This window comes from Oncorhynchus masou, chromosome 18, assembly GCF_036934945.1.
Source record: "Oncorhynchus masou masou isolate Uvic2021 chromosome 18, UVic_Omas_1.1, whole genome shotgun sequence".
Classification (NCBI taxonomy): Eukaryota; Metazoa; Chordata; class Actinopteri; order Salmoniformes; family Salmonidae; genus Oncorhynchus; species Oncorhynchus masou.
Genome location: NC_088229.1, coordinates 37,215,152 through 37,227,036, shown reverse-complemented (window position 1 = coordinate 37,227,036; position 11,885 = coordinate 37,215,152). Strand labels below are relative to the sequence as shown.

At 41.6% G+C, this 11,885-nt stretch overlaps 1 protein-coding gene across 2 annotated transcripts in view; it reads right to left on the bottom strand.

Moving 5' to 3' along the window:
* Positions 1 to 364: 364 nt before the first annotated feature.
* The window catches only part of tp73 (tumor protein p73), a 31,021-nt gene continuing 19,500 nt past the window's right edge, over positions 365 to 11,885 (bottom strand). The window contains exons 4-13 of one of the 2 annotated variants that reach the window (XM_064923166.1): positions 9,915 to 10,101; positions 9,492 to 9,607; positions 8,667 to 8,776; positions 7,934 to 8,079; positions 7,578 to 7,660; positions 5,704 to 5,828; positions 5,290 to 5,408; positions 4,867 to 5,002; positions 3,272 to 3,365; positions 365 to 3,071 (exon numbers count right to left, since the gene is read on the bottom strand). In XM_064923166.1, coding sequence (XP_064779238.1) covers positions 2,673 to 3,071; positions 3,272 to 3,365; positions 4,867 to 5,002; positions 5,290 to 5,408; positions 5,704 to 5,828; positions 7,578 to 7,660; positions 7,934 to 8,079; positions 8,667 to 8,776; positions 9,492 to 9,607; positions 9,915 to 10,101 — 1,515 coding nt within the window. In that variant the 3' untranslated portion in view covers positions 365 to 2,672. The remainder of the gene's footprint in view (positions 3,072 to 3,271; positions 3,366 to 4,866; positions 5,003 to 5,289; positions 5,409 to 5,703; positions 5,829 to 7,577; positions 7,661 to 7,933; positions 8,080 to 8,666; positions 8,777 to 9,491; positions 9,608 to 9,914; positions 10,102 to 11,885) is intronic. The other variant, XM_064923165.1, reaches the window with a different exon arrangement.

Genomic DNA, 11,885 nt, shown 5'->3' with positions numbered 1-11,885 from the left:
AACTTCACCATGCACAAAGGGATATTCAATGTCTGCTACCAATAGGAGCCCTTCTTTGCGAGGCATTGGAAAACCTCCCTGGTCTTTGTGGTTGAATCTGTGTTTGAAATTCCCTGCTCGACTGAGGGAACTTACAGATAATTGGATGTGGGGTACAGAGATGAGGTAGTCATTCATTTGAAACACTATTATTGCACACAGTGAGTCCATGTAACTTATTATGTGAATTGTTAAGCACATTTTTACTCCTGAACTTATTTATAACAAATGGTTGAATACTTATTGACTCAAGACACTAGCTTTTCATTTTATTCATTTGTAAAAAAAATAATAATAATCAATAAACAGAATTCCACTTTGAACTTATGGGGTATTTTGTCTAGAACAGTGACACATTTCAATGTAATCAATTTTAAATTCAGGCTGTAACACAACAAAATGTGGAAAAAGTCAAGGGGTGTGACTACATTCCGAAGGCACTGTATATCCAATGATCTTTAGAATTGAGAATCCAACAACATGTAGATAGACCTTATTAGGCAAACCCATGTTTTTCTACATTTAGGAAAGAAAGTTGCTCCACACCTATACGTTTCTGTAAAGCACACTTTTTAATATTCATGATTTACAAGAAAAAACACTGTACACGTACAACCTCAAATAAGAAATTGAAATCAATATAAACAGCGATATTGGTACATTGTTACACGTTGTTATAAAAAAAGAAACACTTGAGACAGTACCTCTCCAGAAATATCAAAACAAAGTGACAATCTACCATTTACAAGTTATGACGTTGGCCTAATACTGATTATAAACACACTGAACATGAAATGATTTCTATCCTCTATTTTTTTCAAAGCAGTAAAGTGCTTTATTCTGCTTAATTGTTGGGTGTTAATGGAAGGTATGCATCCCTTCCTGTGGACTCAATGACTGTTTTTGCACAGAGTATTGGAAATGGCATTATTCACAAACTCTTTTTTTTATTATAGCAAAATTATCACAGTACTTTTGCCCATGTACTATGCACTTGAGAGGTGTGGCTGCGGTCAAATTGTCAAAATAAGACACCACACAACATTTTGAAACTGGAGTCATTCTCATTTTTGTGCCACCTTATTTTACGCTAACCCATCAAGTACAGGTGCATCATGGTTAAGTGTGGTGTGAACTACTAAACATGTCTGTTTGAATCAATATCGTAGCAAGTTCCATGCAGTGGAGAATTCAAGAACACATACAGTGGTGGCATGGCTTAGTATGTAAAAACTGTCTAGATCAAATGTTGTGATTATGTATCTTCAAGGGAGATATATACACAATACAAATAACTTGCTTTGCAGTTCGAAATACAATTCCACACAAGATATTGCTGTAAAAGAAATATAGTGAAACACATCAACTGAATTAATTGTTCATGTGGTGGTGTATAGCAGGGTTGGAATCATGGTCTAAGTTCAGGAATTCCATATAAATTAATTGATTTTATAGCACATTGGGATTGTGTTACTACTAATAAAGAATTCTTTAAAAACAACCCATTTCATTTTAATACACATTTTGTAAAGTGATTAAAGCCACAGTCTGCGATTTGGGAAGCTGATTGTCAGTTATCTGATTGTCCTTATACACTCACTGCCTTGATTATTCTCAAATGAACTCAATCAATCTGACTTAAAGGCCTACCTTATGAGCTAGGCAAAAAAAGGGGGTCATCTGTGATTATCTGCCAGTAGCATTGCCCACTAGATACAGTACCTGGGCGTGACTTTTCTACAACTGCATGGCTCTATCTAATACTGATGGTTAGCTTTCCCTCTTTGTTTCAGGCAACCGAGACATCACTTGCATCTATTTAGCCTGGCCAATTGACTGTACAGGGTGGCTTCGTCAATCCATACAATCGTATCGACAACCAGGGTAGTTATCCAACGTGACACAGGAGAAAATCATTCCAATACATCGGCTAACTATAGACACAAGACTCTGGTGGAGTACATGTACCCCCTAACTAAACAAAGGGGTTGGGGTTGAAATGTAAGACAACTGCGTGCTTCTGTTCTGGAACTATGATGCTTTAGCACAGGAGTGATGGGGAATTAACACGGTACGAAGATCATGACCACGCTGATACACTCTTGTATGTACTTCGATTTAAATGGAAACTCTATACATCTGTCTGAACAGTTATACCTTAAGGAATCTAAATACACATGTTAACCTTTTTTCATTTGACCACAAATCTAATACATTTTACAGAACATCATGTACATATTTACACCAAAAGAACATTTTATTTATCTAATTGAGTACAGGTATGTGATGGCTTGTTCAATGGAATCTAGCCATACGATGACATCATGTGAGCATTTCGGTTTCAGGCTCAAATGTACTGACTTAATTATGACGAAGTCAACGGACTTATTAGTAAGCTGTACTGACTGTACTGATACTGGTTGTCCTAAGCCAACCAATCTGTAAAGCAATATAAAAAAAACAAACAACACTAAACCAGGCCCCTGATGGACATCAGAACAGAAGAGTCGTCTCACTCCCTCCTCCTCTTCCTCGCATCCTCTCTATCCCTCTCTCTCTCAGTGAACATAGAGTCCCGTTCTCTCCATCTCGCTCTCCCCTTCCCCCTGTATCGCTCTCTCTCCCTCTTTCTCTCAGTGGACGTCACTTTCCATGAACTCCTCCTTGATGGAGTTCTTGTTGCTGCGTGACACTTTGCAGTCAGGCATGTCAAAGCCAAAGTCGGCCCACTCATCAGCGGCGGCAGCGACTGCCTGCGGCCCACCTCCCGGGCGGTTGGATGGAATGGTAATGGTGTGGCGCACACGGAAGTGTACGGCCTCCATGACACGCTGGCGCTGCAGCTCGCCGCCGGGGACGATGGCCATGGCGGCGGCTGCCATGTTGCTGCTGGAGCGGAGGAGCTGCTGGCCATAGTGGTCTTGATGGTGGGAGGAAGGAGGAGGTCCCACCCCACCGCCCTGCTTCATGTCCTGCAGGCCCCGCCAGATGGCCAGGCGGAACTGCTCTGGGATCTTTAGAGCACTCAGGTCCTAGAGAGAGAGACAGAGAGTGAAGGAAAGGATTGACAGAATGGGAGAAAGGAAGGAGAGTGAATAGTAGAAAGAAAAAGAAAGTGAGAGATACTTAATAGACCTCAGGCCACAGTGATCCAACCAAACCTGACCCCCCCTTCTAGGACTGGAATGATTTACACTGTGTAAATTGCAGAGAGAGTGAATGGGTATTTTACCTCCATGGACAGAGTCTGGAGTTGGTAGAGACTCTGCAGGCCCTGCAATGTGAAGTAGTCGATGCAGTTCTGGCAGCCCAGACTGGTTAGAAAGCTGTGTGGAGAGAGAAGCAGTACCTCTTAGATTTAAGACCAGAGTTAGTGTCCACTCCACCGCAGCCAAATTTATGTAGGGAGACAATGTCTACTTCGGTCTACTTCATGTGATTAAAATCCACTACCAGAGTTAACTAATTTTATTAAACGGTTAACTATGCCAGAAATTTGCTACAGATGTAGGATCTTAATTTGATCACCCTGTTGCAGGAGAACCTTCTTGCAATGCAGGACATTTTTAACGTGTAGTGTATTTGAGGTTTAAAAAGGCTAGTTAGTAATTTCCATTTAGAAAGTTCAGACATGGTTTTCCCTTCCGAAAAATATATCAACCCCTACAGAAATGTCCATTAATTATAATCCACATAATAATTCACATTTTTGGTTGCAGCAGGATTATTTTCCTGCTGTAGCAAAACTGGCTTAAATTAAGATCCTACATCTGTACCTATCGTAAAATTAAAATGGTTTCATGTCCAATAAGGAACAAAGAATATTACGATCAATTACAAATGGAACAATTTCTCAATGACTATGGTTATTAATTTCCGTCAAATCAAATTCATGCAGTTGTATTAAAGATTCATAAAAGCCAATTTGGTTGAATTAAAACCTTTATTATAAATACATGGATATAAAATTCTCGTCTACAAACACTTTAAACAAAACAAAATGTACAAAACAGTATACGATAATAACCATGTTCATTCTAATGCTGCTTTTTGTCTGGGTACAAACGGTGCAAAATGGAAGCCCTAACATTATGACAAAACAACGTCTTAGTTTGAATGCAATGCTCGGCACTAATAGATTAGGAAAATATGTTTCTAATGTTCCAATACCGATTTCCCTTGTATTCTTTTATATGATTAGAGGGAAAATAATGGTAAGATGCTAAGATGGACAAGTTGTTCATTTAGATTTGAAAAACATTTTGGAATTCTCGGATGGGTAAACATACTGTATTGCTAATACAACTCCCCAAACCGTAGGAAAGTGAAACAGCAACCTATTCTTCCAAATCCGACCAGCAGAGCATTCACTTAACATTGCAACAAAACCCCAGAAACGTCTTACTATCAGACCAAAGTAATGGAATAACGATTCATTAAAGCTTGGTGGAATCTTTGTCCAGTTTCTTTTAATTTTGCTACAATCTTATACAGTTCAATGTAAATGGCTGAAGTAGGTACACAAAATGGCTGTGTTCTGTGTGAGAGAAACAATATGACCCAAATTATTCTAAGCTGCTCTGGGACATATTATAGGCAGAGAAACCAAGGAAGATGAGAGAAACTACCCTCCATGTTGGCAAACATGTCATGACAGCACCATTCCCATTTCAATCCTTACCAGAATATAAGGAACTTTTGGTGCCAAGATGGCGACTGCAGAGATCTCAAACTGAAAAGGCCCTATAATCTTTTTATCATAGATGGCTCTGACTGTTGGCTTGTGTCAGTGGGATAGGAAGACGGTGTCATTGGAGGGGGAGGTACCTGACTAGGCTGGGGTCAGGGTTATACGGAGGGGGAGGGGTGCAGTGCGACGTGGACAACATGGACTGGCCGCCCCCATGTCCCCCGTTCATGTCACTGTTGGTCTGCATGTGGTGACTGTTGAGCATGTTGGGACCTGTGGGAGAGGGGACAGGAACAAATCAATAGGAGCAATCAATAGGACAATGCTCTCAGAATGAAGTCATTCAGAGTTTTTTTTCAGAGGTTTGCCATAGTAACTTCTAATGACTAGCCTCGTTCCACCATCCTGATCTCGCAAGATAACATTCTGAAAGGAAATAAGATAACCTGATCCACCATCCTGACTGTTGCGCTATCTAATGGCACCCATTAGCTGTGTTAATACACACACACACACACCCGACACACACATTCCCCCCAATTCCCCTGACAAACACTCACCCACGTGCCCCATGTTGGGGAGGGGGTTTTGCTGAGACTGGTGGCTCCCATGGCCCCCGTGCAGCTTGTTCATGTTGGACAGGGGAGATCCATAGGAGGACGGTGATGCTACGTGGCTCCTGGGAATTGGAGGGGAGGAGAGGGAGATGACGGAAGTGTGTAAGAGTATAATATTTGTATGTGTGTTAGACAACACAGGTGTATGCATGGACGGAATAAGTGTATTTGGGTTTAAGTGTATGTGCGTGCACCTGTGTCTGTGTGCTTGTCTGTGTGTGTGTGTGTGTATGTGAGAGAGAGAGAATGTGTTTGTGTGCATGGGTATTCTTGTGTGTGTGTTTTGTATGTGCGTGAGTGTGTGTGTTTGTGCATTTTGCATGTATGCATATTTGAGCTGGTGTGTGGCTGACTTACTGTCTCTGAAGCAGCTGTTGCTGTTGTTGTCTGTAGGAGTCCACCAGCTGCTGTGGTACGAACTCCACCAGCTCTAGACTGTCCTTGATCTTCATCAGCAGGTCAAAGTTCTCTCTGCCGCGCACCTGAACACACATTATATATATATATGTCTCACTAGTTATACATACATCATATATAATAGTTATATCATACTACCGGTCAAAAGTTTTAGAACACCTACTCATTCAAGGGTTTTTCTTTATTTTTTACTATTTTCTACATTGTAGAATAATAGTGAAGACATCAAAACTATGAAATAACACATGGAATAATGTAGTATCCAAAAAAGTGTTAAACAAATCAACATATATTTGAGATTCTTCAAATAGCCACCTGTTGCCTTGATGCCAGCTTTGCACACTCTTGACATTCTCTCAACCAGCTTCATAAGGTAGTCACCTGGAATGCATTCCAATTAACAAGTGTGCCTTATTAAAAGTTCATTTGTGGAATTTCTTCCCTTCTTAATGTGTACGAGGTTGGGGGGGGGGGGGGTAATAACAGTCCATCATTACTTTCAGACATGAAGGTCAGTCAATACGGAACATTTCAAGAACTTTGAAAGTTTCTTCAAGTGCAGTCACAAAAACTATCAGCGCTATGATGAAACTGGCTCTCATGAGGACCGCCACAGGAATGGAAGACCCAGAGTTACCACTGCTGCAGAGGACAAGTTCATTAGTTAACTGCACCTTGGATTGCAGCCCAAATAAATGCTTCAGAGTTCAAGTAACAGACACATCTCAACATCAACTGTTCAGAGGAGACTGTGAATCAGGACGTAATGGTCGAATTGCTGCAAAGAAACCACAACTAGAGGTCACCAATAAGAAGAAGAGAATTGCTTGGGCCAAGAAACATGAGCAATGGACATTAGACATTAGACCGGTAGTCCAAATTTGAGATTTTTGGTACCAACCACTGTGTCTTTGTGAGACGCAGAGTAGGTGAACGGATGATCTACACGTGTGATTCCCAACGTGAAGCATGGAGGAGGAGTTGTGATGTTGTGGGGGTGCTTTGCTGGTGGCTGTCTGATTTATTTAGAACTCAAGGCACACTTAACCAGCATGGCTACCACAGCATTCTGCAGCGATACGCCATCCCATCTGGTTTGCGCTTAGTGGGACTATCATTAGTTTTTCAACAGGACAATGACCCAACACTCCTCCAGGCTGTGTAAGGGCTTTTTGACCAAGAAGGAGAGTGATGGAGTGCTGCATCAGATGACCTGGCATCCACAATCACCCGACCTCAACCCAATTGAGGTGGTTTGGGATGAGTTGGACCGCAGATTGAAGGAAAAGCAGCCAACAAGTGCTCAGCATATGTGGGAACTCCTTCAAGACTGTTGGAATAGCATTCCTTGTGAAGCTGGTTGAGAGAATGTCAAGTGTGCAAAGCTGTCATCAAGGCAAAGGGTAGCGACTTTGAAGAATCTAAGTAAAAAATATATTTGGATTTGTTTAACACTTTTAGTTACTACATGATTCCATATGTGTTATTTCACAGTTTTGATGTCTTCACTATTATTGTACGATGTAGAAAATAGTAATTAGATGTATATCTATCGAGGGGGTGTGGTACATGGCCAATATACCACGGCTAAGGTCTGTTCTTAGCACGACGCAACGTGGAGTGCCTGGATACATCCCTTAGCCGTGGTATATTGGCCATATACCACAAACCCCTGAGGTGCCTTATTGCTATTATAAACTTGTTACCAATGTAATTACAGCAGTATACGGTCTGATATACCACTGCTGTCAGCCAATCAGCATTCAGGGCTCGAACCACCCAGTTTATAAATAAATAGTAATTATATATCTTACAGGCATATAGTAAATCTCCTCTTCACCATGCCGCCGTCTCTTCATGCCTGGACTAGGAATGTTTGGAGGGGTCTGTTTGAAAGCTAAATGTTTGGAGTACAAACAATGATTTAATATCATGAAAATTAGCAATAGGATTTTTACAAAGACATTCCTAATATCAATATGCACAAACTATTGCATTGTTTTTATTGCACTGGTGTATATGTTTGCATTGTGATCTGTGTCACTGTATGTATGTGTGGGCCCTGGTCAAAAGTGATACACGATATAGGGAATAATGTGCCATTTCAGACTCACCCCAAGCAAAATGACTAAACATTTTGTAATGGTGTAGAGCGAGAAGGGCGACTTACTGCGCTTGTTGGCGTTGTTGTCGTTCTTGGACATGTTGTCGCTCATGGTCTGCTGCTCCCTGAAGTGGTCTTCATCTGCCTTGCGATCTCGCCCCGGACAGGCGCATATCCGCCCTTCAAACGACCTTCGTCCCAGCACCTGACCACTAATTGCAACAAAGAAAGGCATAATATATCATACGTTAATTTACAAGGCGTTGAAAGGCCTCATATGCTTACAACAGGTAATAAATAATATATTATAATTGTATGCCCTTATTAAAGTGTTATCAAAATATTTTGTGCTTTAAAAATAGAGTCACACACTGTATATATAAACTCCCAGTAATTTATTGGGTAAATAACCCACGTTTCGGCATCACTGTGCCTTCTTCAGGGTGACCCAATAAATTACTGGGAGTTTTTATATATAGCGTGTGCGACTCTTTATTTTTATGGCTTATAGTTTATTCGCCGTTAGGCGGCACCTCTACATAAAATAATATTTTCCGGGTGTGCGACCAGCTCATGTTTTTTATTACACTTTTTATATGAGCCATGTGTTTAGTCATGCACTTGAAATACATTCTTGATTTTTATGGATTTATATAAGCTCATCAGGAGCCATTGACTATGAATGCTTACAGCATGTTTATTGTGAGACAGGTGTGCAAAAAGGCACTTCAATCAGCTGTGAATTGTTGACACACATGCACACAGGCATGAGAGAGCACACACAATGTCATGGACTTACTCGCGTGTCTCTAGGGTGATGATGATGAGGATGGGTCTCCTGTTCATCCCTCCCACACAGCTGCTGTTGCACATGAAGTTGTAGAGGATGGTGGTGAACTCTGTCCCCACCTATCAGAGAGAGAGACCTTTACTGGCCAGTCAATTGTTAGCCAGCTTGCCAATCATCAGACAGTGATAGCCAAAGCACCACATAATAACCCCCCATGATGACACACTGAAGATTCCCATTTAAAATAAAGCGAAGTTAATAGACTGAAAGACACAACCTTTATCGGGCCAGGGCTTCGCTTGTGCGAAACAGGCCCTAATGCATCAGACTGAATGTTAACAGACAAAATATAAGCTGTATATTTTATTACCTCTAGATGGCAGTGTTGCCATATAATGTTACAAAGCCAAAGTCAGGCATGGGACCTATTTTGAACATATCAATCAAAATCATGGGCAACTAAAATATAAAGTTGTAAATAGGTATACTACATCTAAATAACTAATTAGTACAAAGACTGTTGTATTCTAGGTGATTTTAAATGTTAACCAACCACCATGTTCTATTGCTGGGGTAGGAAAACTTGGCCCTGGAGTGTTTATACAGACACATTATGTTTTTAATGGAACATTTGTGTTTTAAGACCTGGTAGACCAGGTGTGATGAATTTAACCAATCACTGTTGGTGAGGTGATTGGTAGAATCCGTTGTGTTGCCTGGTTGGGACAAAATTCAGTAGTGGCTCTGGCACTCCAAAGTCCAGCACCAGGGTGGCCTACAAATATTCTACCGTATTGTGAGTGTGGGCGTTCCTAGCTGAGGGGAGCCACTCACCTGTGGGTTCTCGTAGGGCAACATGACACTCTGCCTGCATGTGACGGGGTCGTCCACATACTGGGACAGGTTGTTTCCCTCCACCCTGATCAGGTGGCTGGCTGGGGCCGCTTGGCCTGGGGGATGGAGGGGGGGAGCAATCAATCTCTCCATCCATTTAAACTTTCTTACATTTTTATACTAAACCAAAACTACACTGAAGCAGTCTCTTTGGACCACAGGTCCTATTGAAATGCCATTTCAGTAGAATTGTTGTATATTTATGTCATATAGCAGACACATTTATGAGGGCGGTATACCATAAGTGTATTTAAGGTAGTCCAACAACCACATCATACTAGCACTGTTGTGAGTCAAATCTGTTGTGGGATACGGGTCGATGACACGAACTGATATGCCTATCAAGGTGGCGTGGTTGCTTACTGTCATTGAAGTCCCGTCCCAGCTCGTGGTTGGGGCAGCGTTTGACTACCTCGGTGACATGCTCCGCTTTCTTGTAGACAGGCATGGCACGGATGACACTGGCGTGGGGCGGGGCCGAGGACAGCTTGATCTGGATTGGACAGGTCTTGGCGATCTGACAGTAGAGCTTCTTTAGCAGTGGGGAGTACTGAGGAGGGGCAAAACATAAGGGGGATGTTATTTTTGACTAGTCACCATTGTGGTGTCATTTGTTTTGTTACTAATCAAGAATCTCATCCACTTTGTTTGTTAATACTTTTTGGGAACACTTTACTAAAATCCTTCAGGTATAATGCTTTTTAAAAAAGTTATAATTTATGAGCAGGAATGAGCCTTTAAGTCTTAGCATGTTTCAGCATGATAATGCACTGCTCCATGTTGTAAGGATCTGTACACAATTCCTGGAAGCTGGAAATGGACCAGTTCTTCCATGTCCTGCATGCTAACCAGACACATCAACAATTGAGCATGTTTGGGATGCTCTGGATCAACGTGTACGACAGCGTATTCCAGTTCCTGCCAATACCAGCAACTTCACACAGCGATCGAAGAGGAGAGGGACCACATTCCACAGTCCACAATCAACAGCCTGATCAACTCTATGCGAAGGAGATATGTCATGCGGCATAAGGAAAATGGTGGTCACACCAGATACTGACTGGTTTTCTGATCCACACCCCTACCTCGGAATTACGAGTCATGTGAAATCCATAGATTAGGGCCTAATGAATTTATTTCAGTTGACTGATTTCCTTATGTGTCACATCTGCTTCTGCCACGCCCTCTAGTGCTCCTCCTTAAGCTGCCACCACTCCCCCAGTGCGCTCTCTCTCTCTGTGATTGTGTGGGCGGAGACAGGTGTGCTGGAGTCAGAGCAGATCCCCACCAGCTGCAACCTGGTCCATAATCAAGACCTCTACAAATCCTCAGTGACAATAACTCAGTAAAATCGTTGAAATTGTTGCATTTCTATTCTTGTTAAGTGTATTTATTGGTGATGAGATGTGATGTCTAAAAAAATGTACTCTCTCAAACCAAAGTGCTGAGTGATGGTATTACTAGGGTATGAGATGGAAGGTTATGAACACGGTTATCATGTCAGGTTAGTTGGTCTAGAACAAATTGAGTGATTTGAAATATGATGCAAAATACATTAAGGCTTTTTGAAGGCCGTAAAATTGGCTCCATCATGTCATAAATAAAAGGACTATTCGGTTGCTGGAAGGAATATGATTACCATCTACCAGGCTGGACTTGCAGGTGTTGTAGCAAAGTGAGTAATAATTCCTGGAGGGAAGCATGTCGGTTCAAAAAGCCGTGTGTGTGAAAAAGTTAAATGGCAGAGTTAGTATGAGTTCAGTAGGGACTGCAAACATAATACAATCAAATCATAACTGTAGCCCTATTCAAACTCCAAACGGATATTCAATATCACAAGCTTGCTCAATTGAAGCAAGTCTACTGAGGAAAGCACCAACTACATTGGAGATACTCAGCTAAGATGCCATCATAGCCAGGCAGTGATGTATACTGCTAGTCTCCATTCAGCAGGACTTGAAACAGTTCTTCAGTGCAAATGTTTGGATATCTAACTGAAGTACATAAGTGCAAGTGAAAAGAGCCCTTTGTACTCTTTGACAGGCACGTCTGCCATTACCGATGCTGGCAGTCATCCTACTAAAAAGGAGGTTCAAATACATCCAAACTTATGAGAATGAGGGGCGTTTCTTAGCGGACAAGCTTCAACATGCCCCAACACTATCAAGAAAACCCCCAAATCCACCTGAGGATATCAAACCTTCCAGGAAAGACCGTTTTTGTGGATTTGCTACAATGACTCTAAATGCAGATTTAACATTTTCCCCAAAAGCCCTGGTGTAGAAATAAACATGTACTGTTTTCAGTGCCGAGAGACATACGCTTTAGTCATAG